Raw genomic sequence first — 17,555 nt, 5'->3', positions numbered from 1 at the left:
TGCCGAACTCTCCTATTAGTTTCAGTAGTTTTCTGGAGGATTCCTTAGGGTTTTCTGTGTATAAGATCATGTCATCTGCAAATAGAGATAATTTTACTTCTTCCTTGCCCATCTGGATGCCCTTTATTTCTTTGTCTAGCCTAATTGCTCTGGCTAGGACCTCTCGCACAATGTTGAATAAGAGCGGTGATAAAGGGCATCCTTGTCTGGTTCCCGTTCTCAAGGGAAATGCTTTCAGGCTCTCTCCATTTAGAATGATGTTGGCTGTTGGCTTTGTATAGATGCCCTTTATTATGTTGAGGAATTTTCCTTCAATTCCTATTTTGGTGAGAGTTTTTATCATAAATGGGTGTTGGACTTTGTCAAATGCCTTTTCTGCATCAATTGATAAGATCATGTGGTTTTTGTCTTTTGTTTTATTTATATGGTGGATTACATTAATGGTTTTTCTAATATTGAACCAACCTTGCATACCTGGTATAAATCCCACTTGGTTGTGGTGGATTATTTTTTTGATATGTTGTTGAATTCTATTGGCTAGAATTTTGTTGAGGATTTTTGCATCTATGTTCATGAGGGATATAGGTCTGTAATTTTCTTTTTTTGTGGTGTGTTTACCTGGTTTTGGTATCAGGGATATGCTGGCTTCATAGAATGAGTTAGGTAGTATTCCATCATTTTCTATGCTTTGAAATACCTTTAGTAGTAGTGGTGTTAACTCTTCTCTGAACACATAATCTATTTTTAAATAATTTCAAACTTACATAAAAGTTTCCAGAAGAATACAGAGAACTTCCATATCCGCCATTCACCCACATTTCCCAGTTGTTAATATTTTATTGCATCTGTGGAATGTCTTTTAATACTACTGTAACAGCATCTACAGTTAATAATAACAATTCATACTCTAACTGCACATCCATTGTATGCCAGGCATTAGGTTAGGTATTTTAGTTATGCTATTGCTGTTAATTTTTATAATCACTTTTCAGGATATCCATTATTAGCCCCATAGCGCAGATGATCATATTGAGGCTTAGAAAAGCTCAGTAACATGCCCAAGATATTACTGCCAAAGTGGAGGATTCAGATTCAGACTCAGTTCCAAACCCTGTGGTTGTTCCAGTACACCATGCCCATTACCCGTTGCCATTGAGCTGATTGTGACTCATGGCAACCCTATAGGCCATGGTAGAACTGCCCTATAGGATTTCCAAGGCTGCTGTACATCTTTATGGAAGCATACTACTACATCTTTCTCCCGCAGAGCTGCTGGTGGGTTCGAACCACTGACCTTTCAGTTAGTAGTTGAGTGCTTAACCACTGTGCCACGAGGGCCCCCCAGTACACCGTACCATAGGCATAATTCTAAGTTCAGGGAGTTAGAGGAACACATGATTAACATCTACTTGATGGTCTGACCCTTCCCTCACTCCATCTTTTCTCTTTTAGGACCCCTCTATTTACTGAATGCTGAGGAAATCGCAGAGGAAATAGGGTCTATGTGGAGGACGATATATAAACTGACCAAGACCTTGGCTGACGTGCCAGCACCCAGGCGCTTAGCAGAGAATGTGAAAATCAAGATCGATAAGTTCAAGCAGAACATTCCAATTCTGAGCATCGCCTGCAACCCAGGAATGAAAGAACGGCACTGGCGACAGGTCCTTGTCACTGCCCGCCCCCAGCTGGCTCTGCCTCTACCGCATTGTGGTAGCCATTTGAAAGGCAGGGAACACTGCCAGGTCAACAGTCCCTAACCTTTCTGAAAGGAGAAGTTAATTGAGTCTCGGGGAGTAGTAATGGGGGTAATAGTCTTTGAAGGAAGAAAACTGGTAGGATATGGATTGAACTGCCTGCTTGTCCACATAAACAGGTTGTCTGTTTTCTTTGGGAATTCCTTTCCTGGTGTTTGAATATTGTTCCATCAGGTGGCCACAAAAGGTCTCCTTGTCTGCTTTCCTAAGCAAATGGCTGCTGAGGGTCCCAAAAAGTGACAAGGGTATTGAATTATAGCAGAGGGGCCTTGATTTGTTCCTTGACGTGGGATACACAAAAGAGGCTGCTAACAATGCCAGATGAGTCCTGCTTGGGCTGACTTTGGTGTGGAGTTGCATCAGCTAACAGTCAGTGTTCAGAAATAATTTTGTACTTTTCTTTCAACCCTTGGAGTCTGTAAATGAGAATAATAAATAGTCCCCCTAAAAATAGTTGAGATTTTTTGAGGGTTTTAAGTGTGGTGTGAACATTCAGCTGAAAAAAGAAAACTCACTGTATTTCTAAAAAAGCTGCCACATTCAAGGGCTAGCAATGGCTTTGAGGTGTCCTCTACCAGGAAGCTGCTGTATGTGTAGGTAAAGACTGGCTTTCCATGGGGCAGATTCCGCTCTGACATGGCCTTGAATTCCCTCTCATGGAACCTTGAACAAGACTGAGGACATTCTCTCTGGAAGGGCCCAATCGGAAAAAAAAAAAAAAAAATCGGAAGGCACACATATTACCTCCAAGGGAGTGGAACTCCTAGCTCCATTGCTAGAAGTGTTTTGATCTCCCTTGGAAGACAGAGATCTTGCTGCATGAGAGATACAAGATTTTTCTGTAGGGAGGCATTACTTCCAATTTCCCAGAAAGCCCTGAGACCTAAGACCGAAGGAAGGCGCGGGGTGACATAAAGAAAGACAGAGGTCATCTGGATCAACTTCCGTTTTTGAAATGTCCCATCAGAGGGATCTGCTCAGGGGTAGGTGCTCTTCCTTGATGCTCATAGGGTGCCTCTCCCTATGAACCCAGCCTAACTAGAACTTTGACTTGTTTGGAGGATTAGGGTGGCCAGGTAGGCAGAGGGCCTCTGGTAATGGTAGGTCCCTCCATGAGATGGCACTATCAAGTGTCCTCATCCGTGACATGTATATTATATTCCAGGTGGGTTAAAAAAGCCGTCACTTCTCCCATGATGATGCTTATGTCACCACCTCGCATATGGACACTTTAAAAATCCCAACCATTTCTATACCCAAAAAACCCATTGCCATCGAGTCGATTTCAACTCACAGGAACCCTATAGGACAGAGTAGAACTGCCCCATAGGGTTTCCAAGGAGCGGCTGGTAGATTCGAATTGCCAACCTTTTGGTTAGCAGCTGAGCTCTTAACCATTGTGCCACCAGGGCTCCCCAACCATTGCTAGACATTCATAATTTTCATTTTTAGATTACTCTGGATAGACAGATTGGGAAAAATGCCTCTTAGAGTGATAATAAGATAATAATAATAATAGCTAAAGTGTCTTGAGTACCAACTATGTACTGGGTATTGTGTTGAGCACTTTTTTGAATTCTCTCATTTCATCCTCTTAACCCTGTGAAGTAGGGACTATTTTTATCTCCATTTCACAGATAAAAAAACTGAGACTTAGAAAGATTAAGTAAATATCACATGGCTAATAAGTAGTGGAGGAGGAAACTGGAATCTAGGTCTGTTTGACTCAGCGTAGAAGTATGAGAAGGGGGTGAGAAGTATCAGGCCAGAGTGAGGGGCAGAGTAGGGAGCAGTGAACTACAGGGAAGAGTGGTTCCTGAGCAGTGAGCCCCTAAAGTGGAAGCCCAGTGGGCTGAACAGTTAACTATGGGAGATGACTTAGAGGGGCAGGAGGGCTGTTGTTGTTTTGTTGTTGTTAGTGGCTGTAGAGTCAATTCCAACTCGTGGTGACCCCATGTGTGTCAAAGTGGAACCTTGCTGTGACCAAAGTTTTCAAGGCTGTGATCTTTCAGAAGAATATTGCCAGGCCTGTCTTCCCAGGCTCCTCTGAGTGGGTTCAAAAGCTGCCAACCTTTCAGTTGGTAATCGAGCACTTTACCACTTGTGTCATCAGGAGGTGGGGTGTGTGTGAAAGGATAAAGGCCATCTGATACACTCGAGCCTGTCCCCACTCAAAGCACATTTCTGCTGACCATGTAGGTCACACCACAGACCACACCAGTGACAGCACCATGTCCCCCGGGTTGAAACATGGGGAAGCCATTCTCTGTTCTAATGGCCAACTCAGGAGACCCATTTGCCCAGGAGCTGGTTCTGGCAGGGCCTCTGAAGGCTGAACCATCTGTAGCTCTCCAGGCTAGACAATGGACCTTCCGGGGCTATAGGGGGGCTGTGCTGAGATTTTTGGCTATTCTCCAGAACTTAAGCAAGAAAGGCGAACACCATCAATTAAGTGTGTTCTCCTGTGTTTGGGGAACAGACTTTACTGATATTGGCAATGGGGTTGCTACAGTGATTTAAAGCAAGATGCAGCAAGGTAACGTTTGAACCTAGGGAGAAACCGCACTGATATGTGCCAGAGCTGGCTTTCTAGGACAGTGCCGTCCAATAGCAATATAATGCAAACCACATAGGCAAGTTTTAAGTTCCCAATAGCCACATTTAAAAAAGTAAAAGAAACGGCTGAAATTAATTTTACAAATATATTTTATTTAACCAAATACAGTATATCCAAAATATTATCATGAATTTCAGTATATAATCAATATAAAAATATCAAGGATATTTTACAGTTTCACACTGTCTTTGAAATATGGTGTGTTTTTACAACAACAGCACATGGACCAGCTGCATTTCCCACGCCCAGTAGCCAGAGGCTAGCGGATACCTACTGCACAGCATAGCTCTAGGCTCTTAGACTTAGAGAGCCAGGTGCTTTGTTAATCTCCATAGTTAACAAAAGTAATTTAAAAAATAAAACTACCAATCTTTGAGTCCTTAGTATGGGCCAAGTACTGCTGTCAGTGCTTTACATGGGTATGCCATTGAGCCCTAGAGAAAATTAGTGTGTTGTTCTAAGCCACACTTTCAGATATGGGAGAATAAATGAGAAAACCCAGGGTGACTGGAACAACTGTGCAGGTTGTGCAATGCACAACTCTCAGGAATGCTCCTTTTATGGACTACAGTGTGACTGGTACTTTCTAGAGTTGTGCAGTGTATAACCTACACAACTGTACATGGAAGACCTGTGAGAGACACTAGGGTATAATGGATAAGAAGCTTTGGTATCAGAAAGAATTGGATCCAAGTCCTAATTCTGCCATTTATTAGCTGGGTGACCTTGGACAAGATACTTGATTTCTTTGTCTCAAGTTTTCTTATCTGTGAAATGGAAAAAATAGTACATTAGTACCTTCCTCACAGTGTTGCGAGGATGAACTAAGTGCATAAAACTCTTGAAACAATGCCTCCACATAGTACAAAACCAAACCCATCACCATTGAGTCTGTTCTGCCTCATGGCGACCCTGTGTGTTACAGAGTAGAACCGCTCTGTTGGCTTTTCTTGGCTATAATCTCAATGGAAGTAGATCACCAGGCCTTTCTTCTGCCACTGAATGGGTTCGAACTGCCAGCCTTTCGGTTAGTAGTTAAGTGCTTAACCGTTTGGGCCACTCAGGGACTAACTACATAGTGAGCCCTCCATAAATGCTAATTATTATCTCCATTACCCTTGTGGACCTCCAGGTGTCCCTAGGCCCTAGATTGGAAGCCATTTGAATTAACTGATTCACTCCACAAATACTAACTGATGCCAAACTAAATGCCAGGCACTGGGGACTGAGGGCTAAATAACACAGAATGAGACACAACTCTCATGTCCCTTCCTGCTTGGACATTCTTTAATTGTTCTGGGGCTGGACAGAGACAGAATTGAGCAGTTTTTGTCATTGTTGTTAGGTGCCCTTGAGTCGGTTCCAACTCATAGCAACTCTATGAACAACAAAATGAAACACTGCCCAGTCCTGCACCATCCTCATAATGCTTTTTATGCTTGATCCCATTGTTGCAGCCACCATGTCAACCCATCTCATTGAGGGTCTTCCTCTTTTTCACTAACCCTCTACCTTACCAAGCATGATGTCCTTCTCCGGGAACTGGTCCCTCCTGATAACGTGTCCAAAGTCTGTGTGATGTAGTCTTGCCACCTTTGCTTCTAAGGAGCAGTAGGTCAGGTTTTTCATGGCACCTCATTCCCCTTCCAGCCTGCTGGTCTTGTCTTCTGCACACGTGACCCTCATTCCACACAAATCTCTCAACCCCTGAGAAAAGTTTTCAAAAGCCATCAGACACTTCACTTGAGACCTTTCTCAGGGGTATTTGCACTTAAAAGATAAGCCTGGAGTAGTTGTTAATCCAAGGGAATTGGAGATCTCCCACAAGTTAGCTCACTGGGGTGGAAGGAGAAATTTTTAAATGGAGGGCCCTTCGTCCTTCTGTAGCATCCTCAGATTCCAGAATTTGGGGGTCTGCCTGTCTCATGTACTCTTGACTCCATTCTTTCATTCAGCAAATACTGAATGCAACTACTGTCATGGACTGGACCTTGCACTAGGCCCTGGGAGCACAAAAGCAAACCAGACCCAGTCTTGGCCCTTACGGTGCTGGCACCCTGGTAGAGAGGCCATCCCTCAGTAAACCAGATATAATGCAGAGTGGGCTCCTGATCCCTTAGATCCATGCTGTGCAATTCGGTAGCATTAGTGACATGTGAGTGGGGGCCTGGTGGCACAATGGTTAAGTGCTTGGCCGCTAACTAAAAGGTTGGCAATTGGAACCTACCAGCTGCTCCTCGGAAGAAACATGTGGCAGTCTGATTCCATAAAGATGACAGACTTGGAAACCCTCTGGGGCCGTTCTACTCTGTTGTATAGGGCCACTAAGAGCCGGAATCGACTCGACTGTGAAGGAGCCCTGGTGACGCAGTGGTTAAGCGCTCAGTTGCTAACCAAAAGGTTGGCAGTTCAAACCAACCAGCGACTCTGAGGGAGAAAATACCTGACAACCTGATTCCATAAAGATGATAACATAGGAAATCCTATAGGGCTGTTCTCTGTCCTGTAGGGTTGCTCTGAGTCTGAAGAGACTCGACAGCACACAACAGTGACATGTGCTATTTACATTTAACATTAAATCGATTAAACTTAAATAAATTTAAAAATCAGGTCATCAGTCACACTAGCTACAGCGACTGCTGTATTGGACAGTATAGAATATTTCTTTCAACACAGAATGTTCTGTTGGGCAACCTTGTACGATAAGCACTTGTTTTCTCTTTTCTTTGCAGATCAGTGAGATTATCGGCTATGAAATAAAGCCCAACGAAACGACTTGCCTCCTAAATATGCTGGAATTGGGATTTGGCAAATTCATTGAAAAGTAAGGCTCATCCCTTCCTTTGGGAAGTTTTTTTTTTTTTTTTTTTTGATCAGAGTATCTGTAACCCAAACTAGTTCCTGTAGAGTCAATTCTGATTCATAACAACCCTATAGAGTTGCCCCATAGGGTTTCCAAGGCTGTAAATCTGGACAGCCACATCTTTCTCTCATGGAGCAGCTGGTGGGTACGAACTGCCAAACTTTGTTAGCAGCCGAGCACTTTAACCACTGCACCACTAGGGCTGTAAGACCCCGTAATGATATAATTGGCCTCAAGTCAAGTCCCCTCCCCCCCGCCCCGGTTTAGAGTGACTTAAAACTTTTTCACAGGAGCCGTGGTGGTGGCCACCATCCACTCTGCAGAAGAAGGATGTGTACAGCTTTGGAAACCCTATGGGGCGGCTCTACTCTATTCAATAAGGTCGCTAGGAGTTGGAACTAACTTGACAGCAACGGGTTTTTAAGACACTTTAGTAACCTCCACTTTGGCCGAATAGCTACTGGTGATGCCCAGTTTTTAGCTGCAGATCTAAATGGCAGATTGTGCCTAGAAAATTGAGTCAAAGATTTTATTTCAAAGGGAATTTTTTTTTTTTTAAGTTCTTCGACCCTAAGCACCATGGATCACAACAGAATGTTGTCAGATACAGTGCTTGCTTACTCCCCTTCTCCAGATGCCCCAGGAATTTGTGTTCTAGAATTTGTACTATTTGAATTGCTGTTTTTTAGAGCTAGAGTTTCTCAGGTTGCTGTTTGTTTTTCCACGCTTCCTGTGGGGTGTTAGATGGGGAGACCGGCGTCGCCTGCCTGGATTGGAGACGCTGTTAGGCAACTGGGTTTGGGTCTAACTTGACGGGGTAGTTCTCAGAGTGTGGTCCTCAGACCAGCTACATTTTAGAAATGCTCATCCTCAGGCCCCACCCCAAACCTGCTGAATCAGAAATTCTGGGGTGGACCTTGCAGTCTGTGCCTTAACAAATCCTCCATGTCAGTGTCCAATAGCCACGGGTGGTTACTGAGCCCTTAAAACCTGGCTTGTCTGAACTGAGATGCGCTGTAAGTGTATAGGGTCGCTATGAGTCAGAATTGACTCAGTGGCACGGGTATGGTTTTTTTGGCTGTAAGTGTAAAATACCTGCTAGATGTCAGACTTACAAAGAAAAGAATGCAAACATATTAAGTTTTTTATATAGATTACATGTTGGAATGATAAGTTTTGGATATATTCAGTTAGAAAAAAGAATTTAAAATAATGTCACTTTTTTTTTTTAAAGCTTTTTAAATGTAAAAAAAAATGTAGCTACTAGAAACTTTAAAATTACGTATGTGGTGCATATATAAATATGAGATTATATAAAATGACAAAGATGGTTCACATTATATGTGGCAATATGTATAGATCGCTGCTCCTGTTGATTCTGATGCGTGTTGGAGTTTGAGAACTCCTGCTCCATACAGCAGCAGAACAGGTCTAATCTAAGCTACTTCCTAGCCCCCTAATCTCTCTGCCACCTGAATGCTCTGGTGCCTACTTATACCACCAGTACTGTCCCTCCTTAAGGAGCAGGCCTAGAGATGTGCATTTTTACCAAATTTAACTTTTCTTAAGGATCCTTAGCTTTACCCAAATAAGGTGCTTCCAAGAGACACCAGCTGTTGAACACCTGTACTTCACCAAAAATTTTATATACATTAACAAATTTAACCATCACTACAACCTAATGTTCTACCTAATATTATTCCTGTTTTACAGATGAGGAAATAAACTGAAGGTTAGAGAGGTTAAGTAACTAGTCAGCAGTCGCAGCTAGTAACTAACAAATTCAAGATTTAAGCCCATGTAGAGATTACCCTTTACTGCCTAAAAAGTAAACCCATGTCAGGAGACAGAGCCTGAGCAAACACACCTCTGCTCTGCTACTCTCCATGCGAGTGTGCTTAACTGTGATGAATCCAGAAATGGGGATGCCTTGGCCAAGCTGTGTCTCTCTGTGTGCCTCAGTGTACTTATCTGTAAAATGGGAAGAATTATAGTAGGTAGGTGATTAGAGTTATTGTGAGGGTTAATGAGATAAGGCGTGTCATGTGAATGGAATTAACGTCCATGTACACAACCACTACCTATTACTGAGGTATGAGGCTTTTTACGGAAATAAGAAGAATGGAATTTGTCTTCCGCAAGGCACTTTTCTATGGAACAGAAGGGATGTAGCTGGGTGGACTCAGTGTATCAGGAAGAATAGCAGGTGTTTTTTAAAAGGAGGGGGAGCAGGAAATGGAGCAAAAACATCATGTAAATTAACACGAGTTAAGCACATAAGCTACCTGAACTGACTCAAAAGGAAGTAGAAAACCTCAACAGGCTTATAACAAGCAAAGAGACTGAATCAGTAATAAAAAGGCTCCCAACAAAGAAAAGTCCAGGACCGGACAAGTTCACTGGGAATTGTATTGAACATTTAGAGAAGAACTGACACCAGTCCTGTTCAAACTCTTTCAAAAAGTAGAGGATTAAGGAATATCCCCTAACTCTTTCTATAAAGCCAGCATTACCCTGTTACCAAAGCCAGACAGACACCACAAGAAAAGAAAACTACAGACCAATACCCCTTATGAATTTAGGTGCCAAAATTTTCAACAAAATACTAACAAACAGAATCCAACAGCATATTAAAGAATTATACATCACGATCAAGTGAAATTTATTGCAGGAATGCAGGGTTGGTTCAACATTAGAGAATCAGTCAATGTAATACACCACATTAATAGAACAAAAGAAAAGAACCACATGATCATCTCAATCGATGCAGAAAATGCATTTGATAAAATCCAGCACCATTTCTTGATTAAAAAAACTCTTAACAAGATAGGAATAAAAGGGAAGTTCCTCCGTATGATTAAGGTGTTTATGAAAAACCAACAGCCAACGTTATACTCAATGGAGGAAGATTAAGAACTTTCCCCTTGAAAACAGGAACAAGACAAGGATGCCCACTCTCACCACTCCTCTTTAATATTGTACCTGAAGTCCTAGCCAGAGCAATAAGGCAAGAAATAAAAGGTATCCAGATTGGAAATTGGAAAGGAAGAGGTAAAACTACCTCTGTTTGCAGATGACATGATCCTGTATATAGGAAAATTCCAAAGAATCTACTAAAAAGCTTCTAGGATTAATAGAGGAATTTAGTAAAGTTGCAGGCTACAAGGTCAACACACAAAAATCAGTTGGAATGGCTTCTATACACCAGCAATGAGAAATTTTAAAAAGAAGGTTAAGAAAACAACTCCATTTACAATAACTAATAACATAAAATATCTAGGAATAAATTTACCCAGGGATATGAAAGACTTACGCAATGAAAATTATAAAACACTGCTGAAACAGAATAAAGAAGACCTAAATATATGGAAAGACGTTCTGTGCTCATGGATTGGATGACTTAATACAGTCTGTATGTCAATATTATCAAAAGCAATCTACATATACAGTGGAATCCTGATTAAAATTCCAACAGTATTGCTTACAGAAATGGAAGAATTAAATTCTTAATTTTATATGTAAAGATAAGAGACCCCAAATAGCCAAAGCAATTTCGAAGTAGAAGAACAGAGTAAGAGGCCTTATGCTCCCTGACTTCAAAACATATTACACAGTTATGGTAATCAAAATAGCCTGGTACTGGTTTAATGATAGACACATAGACCAATGGAATAGAACTGAAAACCCAGAAATAAATCCAACCATCTATGGTCAACCGATTTTCAACAAAGAATCGAAATCCATTCAGTGAGGAAGAAACAGTCTCTTCAGCAAATAGTGCTGGCAAAACTGGATTTCAACATGCAGAAAAAAAGAGAGAAGATCCATACCTCATGCCATATAAAAAAAGGAATTCAAAATGGATCAAGGACCTAAATGTCCAATTTAAGACAATAAAGTTCTTGAAAGAAAATATAGGCAAAAGCTTTGGGACCTAATTTTTTTCAAGGATAGATTATCAACTATCAACAACTGTGAATGCATGAGCAACAGAAAACAAAATAGATAACTAGGACCTCATAAAACTGAATGGGTATATTCATCAAAAGTCTTTATAAAAAGAGTAAAGAGACAACATGCATATTGGAAAAAAGTCTTTGGGAATGATATAACTGATAACGGCCTAGTATCTAAAATATATAGAAAAACTCTACAATTTAACAACAAAAAGACAACCGAATCAAAAACTGGGCAAAGGACATGAACAGACACTTCACCAAAGAGTATATGCAAATGGCCAACAGACACATGAAAAGATGCTCAATGTCATCAGCCATCAGAGAAATGCAAATAAAAACCACAATAAGATATCATCTCACTCCTACTAGGGTGGCTAAAATTAAAAACAAAAAGGAAAATAGCAAGTGTTGAAGGGGATGTGGGGAAACTAGAATCCTCATCTGTTGCTGGTGGGAATGCAAAGTGGTTCAGCCATTGTGGAAAACAGTCTGGTGTTTCCTCAAAAAAAAAACTAGAGTAGAGCTACCATATGACCCAGCAATTCCATTCCTAGGTATACACCCTAGGAATCTGATAGAATTGACATGAACAGGCATATGCACACCTGTATTCATTGAAGCACTAGTCACAATAGTAAAAAGATGGAAACAACCTAAATACCCATCAATGGGTGGACAAGTATAATGTGGTACATACATACAATGGAATACTACTCAGTGATAAATAAAAATGAGTTCCCAAAACATCTTACGAAGTGGATGACCCTGGAGGACATTATGTTGAGCAAAATAAGTCAGTCACACACACACAAAATAAATATTGTATGTTCTCACTTTTATGAAATGACATGAATAGGTAAATATGCAGAAACTAACCTTCATTTGTGCTTACCAGGGGTGGTGGGGGTGTGGCGGGTGGGCGGAAGAGGGAGAAGTACTTCCTAGGTAGTAGTCACTTTAAGGTTTATAGAAATGGGAAAAGTGGCACTGAATATGGGTGAAATTTGCAAGGTAACTGATGTCTATAAGCTGTACGTAAAGGGATGAATGGGCAAATGCTAGATTGTGTATGATTTTGCAACAATAACAGCAACCCCCCAAAAAAGGGAGGATTACAGATGCTGATACTAAATAGACATAACCAATTACCTCATGGGATTAGTTCTCTTGGTTTGGAGGTTTAGGGCCATGGTTTCATGGGACAATCCATTCAACTGGCATAATATAGTTCTTAAAGTTTATGTTCTACCTTAGTATGGTGAGGTCTGAGGTCTTCAAAGCTTACAAGCGGCCATCTAAGATACAAGTACAGCCATGCACCACATAACATCTGTTTGGACAACATCCAACTGCATATACATCCATGGTCCCATAAGTTTATAATGGAGTTCAGAAAACCCAATTGGAGAATAGGACATAGTAGACATATCTAACATCAGTTAGTTAAATGTTTGTCTTAGCATATAATGTACCTTTCTATGCGTAAAAAACATTAAAGGAACACTTCCAGGTACACTAAAACATCTTTAACATAATCCAGCAATAATAATAATGTTTTCATGCCCGTCACAAAGTAGTGCCCATTTGTTATTACAAATCATTGTATGTACCTCAGATTTTTAATATAATTGGCTTTATGGGGCTTGGCTCGTAACTACAGATTGTATGTAAGTTGGAGGTTCATAACCTGAGGACTGCTGGTATATAATATGGTATTCACACAATGTCCAAATCACATAACGTCCTATTTCACAGAACATATAGTGGACGTTAAGTGATGCATGACTGCATTGGTTTTTATCATGTGGAACAAAAGAGAAAGAAAGAAAACTAAAAATCAGAGAAGGAACTGAACTACAGGACGAATTTGTCCACATGAACCACTGCCTCCTCCACCTTGAGACCAGAAGAACTAGATGGTGCCTGGCTATCACTACTGAATGTTCTGATCGGGAACACAATAGATGAATCTGATAAGAAGGGAGAAAAATGTGGAAGAGAACTTCAAATTCTTAAAGAAACCAGACTTACTGGACCTGCTGAGGCTGGAGGAGTCCCAAGACTATGGTCCTGGGTTGCTCTTCAGACCTTGAATTGAAACTATCCACTGAAGTCACCTTTAAACTAAATAACAGTTTAGCCCAAAGAGTAAAGATTGTCACCCTTGAGTGCTGTATTTCTTTAAAAAAAAATTAAGACCAAAGGGTCAACAGCTATTTTAAAGCATAGATAAGAAGGCTGGGGAGCCGGGAGATTAAATACAGGAAGTGAAACAACTAGAACAGAAAGAAGGAGAAAGTTTGGCCCAATGTGAAGAATGCAACCAGTGTCATTGATCATTATGTCCAAAAACTGTGGCATGGGAGTGGGTTTTGCTGTGTATATTTGCACCAAAATTAAAATTAAGAAAATTAACATAAGTTCAAGATCTGAATAAGATATCAGAAGGTAGGCAAGTAAGGAGTAAATAAAAATGGAAAAAAGAAGTCTTGTTTTAGTGACCTTAAAACAGTGGTTCTCAACTGGGGGTGATTTCCCGCTCCCAAGGGACATTTGGTCACGTCTGGAGACATTATTGGTTGTTGAACCTGGTAGAGTGGAGAGTCAGGGAAAAGGGTAAGGAATTAGAGGGGTCTGGAGTGTTGAGGGGTGAGATCTGCTACAGGCAATTAATGGGCAGAGACCAGGGATGCTGCTGAACATCCTACCAGTGCATAGGACAGCTCCCATAACAATTATCCAGCCCAAAATGTTGATAGGCTGAGGGTGAGAAACCCTGCAAAGCAGTGGTGGCAGCTGGCGAATCTTAGATTGGGCTAGGTAAACATTCTGGTAAAGCTAAGGGCTTTTTGAATTTCTCTGAAGGCTGAGCTGAAATTCCTCCTTTGGCATGTTTTCTCTGCTCTTCCTGTTGCTGATACTGTTGGTGTGTTTTCTCTTTAGACTGGAACCCATTGGTGCAGCAGCCAGTAAAGAATATTCTTTGGAGAAAAACTTGGACAGAATGAAGTTGGACTGGGTTAACATGACGTTCAGTTTCGTGAAATACAGAGATACCGTGAGTCTGAATCCAACTGCGGGGCCCCCTGAAAGCAGCCGTTTTCTATGTAGTAGATTGCAGAGGTGATTCATTCCGAATAGTAACAGGACTCTCATCCCTAACATCTAGATTATCTCATCCTGTCTGCCCTCTGGGGCCAGTCACCTTCCTACCAGTCACCACCAAGGTATGCTTTTTCATACCAGAAAGGCCTTTTGATCCGGAGCAAGAAGCGTTCTCAGTGGAAGAGAGCTGAGCTGGCCTCCTGAATTAGCATCTCCCAGGGAGGGCTCAGCCTATGTGCCTATCCCAAGCTCCCCTAGTCCCTCAGAAGCATAGCTGAGTAGACAAGGGCCTAGGCTGGCATTTCTTAAAAGATAATATGTGGAGGAATCACCCCAGGATCTTGTTAAAAGTGCAGGTTCAGATTCAGCAGGTCTGGGCGGGGCCTGAGGTTGTACGGTTCCAACAAGCTCCCAGGTTGATGGTGGAGCTGTGGCCTCTAGACCACCCTTTGAATTTCAAGGAAGTAGACTTAATTCATGGTGACGCCATGTGTGTCAGCGTAGAACTGTGCTCTACAGGGTTTTCAATGGCAGATTTTTTGGAAGTAGATCACCAGGCTTTTCTTCCAAGGCACCTCTGGATAGACTGGGACCTCCAACCTTTTGGTCTGCAGCCAAGTGTGTTAACTGTTTGCGCCACCCAGGGATGGCCATGAGTTAGAATCGACTCAATGGTAACTCATTGGTTTTTAGACTTAATTCTTTTCACTGGCCTTTGTAGAGAACCTACGAGTTTGTGCAGGGCATGTGGAAGCACATAAACCAGCAGTGTTTGCTCACTCTCTCTAAGGTCTGGCTTGCTCTTGGGATGGAGGTGTTTGCTGCTCTGGTTGAGCTGCAAATCACCGAGGCAATAGGCCAGAACTCTCGTAGCGCAGACCATCAGCTCTTAAGGCAGTGCATCCCAACTCTCGCTGCACAGTACCATCACTGGGAAGCTTTTAAAAAATCCTTCCTGGTCCCTCCACCCCAGAGTGCCTGGACATTTATATTTTTAAGGCCTCTGGTTTTTCTAATGTGCAGCCTGGGTTGAGAACCAAAACGCTAAGGGCTCCTATACTTCTCCCTCCACCCCCAAAGCTGCATGTTATCCTTTTGTGACTTCTTTCCCCTCCAGTTTCAATAGTCAGGGTGCCTTAATTTTACTTGGATAAGAACTATGCAGGAGCTAATGGAAGGGATGAGAGCTGAGAGCACACGGGCTAGTTCCTGGGCCTCTGCCAGAGAAAACAGGCCACCATGGGTACCGAAGCCCATGTTTCATCTACCTTAAGCTTGGTGCTCCATGATCTGATTGGATTAGATACTGCTAGAGGCTGTTGGGCTGAGATGAGGAGTTAAGCTGGAGGACCTGGGAACAGCTGATTTACACCTGCTCGATCCTCAGGGTTTAGGACTGAGGTAGCTATAGACAAAGATCAACAGCAAAATTGAAATCAAGGTACCTCTTTATTAACAAGCCTCCCAGTGCAAAGCTATTGGTAAAAAGTAGATGAGAGAATATGTCCTGGACCAAACTTCCCAGCCCAGACATAGGCTTGAAGGGACTGAAAACAGAAGGACGAAGCCTGCCCCAAGGCACAGACCCTTGTCAGTTTGCTTGCCATTTGGACCCAGGAGGGAAAGTGCTATCCACAGAGACTGACCTTTAAGACACAGTTGTTTTTGTTGTGTGCTCTTGAGTCGATTCCCACTTGTAGAAACTCTATAGGACAGAGTAAAACTGCCCCATAGGGTTTCGTGAGATGTAATCTTTATTGGGGCAGATTGACAGGTCTTATCTCTTGTGGAGCAACTGGTAGGTTCGAACCCCTGTCTTCCCAGTTAGCAGCCGAGTGCTTAACCCCTGCCCACCAGGGCTCCTGTTAAAGCACCATAGCCCTAACCAAAAACCCATTGCTGTTGAGTCGATTCCAAGTCATACTGACCCTGTAGGACAGAGTAGAACTGCCCCCAAAGGGTTTCCAAGGATGTAATCTTTATGGAAGCAGACTGCCACATCTTTCTCCCTTGAGAAAGTGGCTAGTGGGTTTGAACCTGCAACCTTTCGGTTAGCAGCCAAGCACTTAACCACTGCGCCAAATGGCCCAGTAATGTACAAGGCAGAGGTTCGCAAACTTTCTGGTTCACAATACCTTTTGTGTCTAAGTACTTTTTCCATGGTGCCCTTAGGCCGAAAGAAATACCTACCAGCTTCATTTATTAAGTAATTAGGTCCAAATAAGTATTTATGTCCTATCACCTTAATAGCTGTTTGAAAAAAATATATGTACAGTATTTTTAAATAACCACAATTATTTCCTGGGGGTTTGTTATAGTGCCCTGGGCACCTTGGTGTACAGTTCGGGAACCACAGATCTAGGCCTAACCAGTCAGATTATCAGCTGATGCTAACTGAGGGAGAGCCAGGAAGCAAGTGGGCAGATGAGCAGCAGCTTAGGGAAAGGGGTAGAACTCTACCCCACCCCAACAGTGTCTGAGCTTATAAATGTCTTTAACAACATTTTCAAGGAAGAAAATAGGAATTTTCCATCTACTGCAAAACAGATTCCTGACCCACTGGCGTAGAGATCTGATCTGTGAGACCTTTGGTATTATCACCAAGAGCAGAGGTCTCATGGTTTTGATGGGGTGGGGCATCTTTATCTGCAGGATACAAGCATCTTATGTGCAGTTGATGACATTCAACTGCTACTCGATGATCACGTGATAAAGACCCAGACCATGTGTGGCTCGCCATTCATCAAACCGATAGAAGCAGAATGCCGGGTAAGAGGAAATGAGGTTGAATGTTTTGTGACATCCCATCTGCCCTGGGTTTCTCAGAGGAGGTTGAAGGTTTTCAAGTTTCTTGACAAGGAAATTCATTCTCTCCAGAAAAAAAAAAAAAAAAAACTAACACAAGACTGAAAGTAATAACCATCCAGCTAAGCGGATGGCATGGTTACCCTTTGCAACAGTCTGCCCAAAGAGATGTTGAAAGCACCAAATAAAAAGACATTTGAGGGTTATATAAATATCCTATGGACTATAGTAATCTCAAATGTAAACTATGTGATAGTAGGGATTTTGGTTGCTTTTGCTTACTGTTTGTGAGGAGTTGTATAAACTAAGACACAGACTTGGAGCCAGACTAGCTGGGTTCAAATTCTGGCTCTGACGTATATTAGTTGTGTGACCTTGACCTTAGGCAAGGTACTTGAACTGTTACATCTTAGTTTCTGCATTCATGAAGTGAGGCTTGTAACAATAGC

The 17,555-nt window shown here is 42.1% G+C and overlaps 1 protein-coding gene across 7 annotated transcripts in view; it reads left to right on the top strand.

Moving 5' to 3' along the window:
• Positions 1-17,555, top strand: part of DNAH3 (dynein axonemal heavy chain 3) — a 195,904-nt gene that overhangs the window by 50,563 nt on the left and 127,786 nt on the right. For all 7 annotated transcript variants that reach the window (XM_049903316.1, XM_049903322.1, XM_049903317.1 and 4 more), the window contains 4 exons: positions 1,453-1,664; positions 7,107-7,198; positions 14,140-14,254; positions 16,954-17,070. In XM_049903316.1, coding sequence (XP_049759273.1) covers positions 1,453-1,664; positions 7,107-7,198; positions 14,140-14,254; positions 16,954-17,070 — 536 coding nt within the window. The remainder of the gene's footprint in view (positions 1-1,452; positions 1,665-7,106; positions 7,199-14,139; positions 14,255-16,953; positions 17,071-17,555) is intronic.

This window comes from Elephas maximus, chromosome 12 (assembly GCF_024166365.1).
Source record: "Elephas maximus indicus isolate mEleMax1 chromosome 12, mEleMax1 primary haplotype, whole genome shotgun sequence".
In the NCBI taxonomy this organism is placed as follows: Eukaryota; Metazoa; Chordata; class Mammalia; order Proboscidea; family Elephantidae; genus Elephas; species Elephas maximus.
Note: the sequence above shows the minus strand (reverse complement) of the source record. Positions and strands in the feature narration are given on the sequence as shown.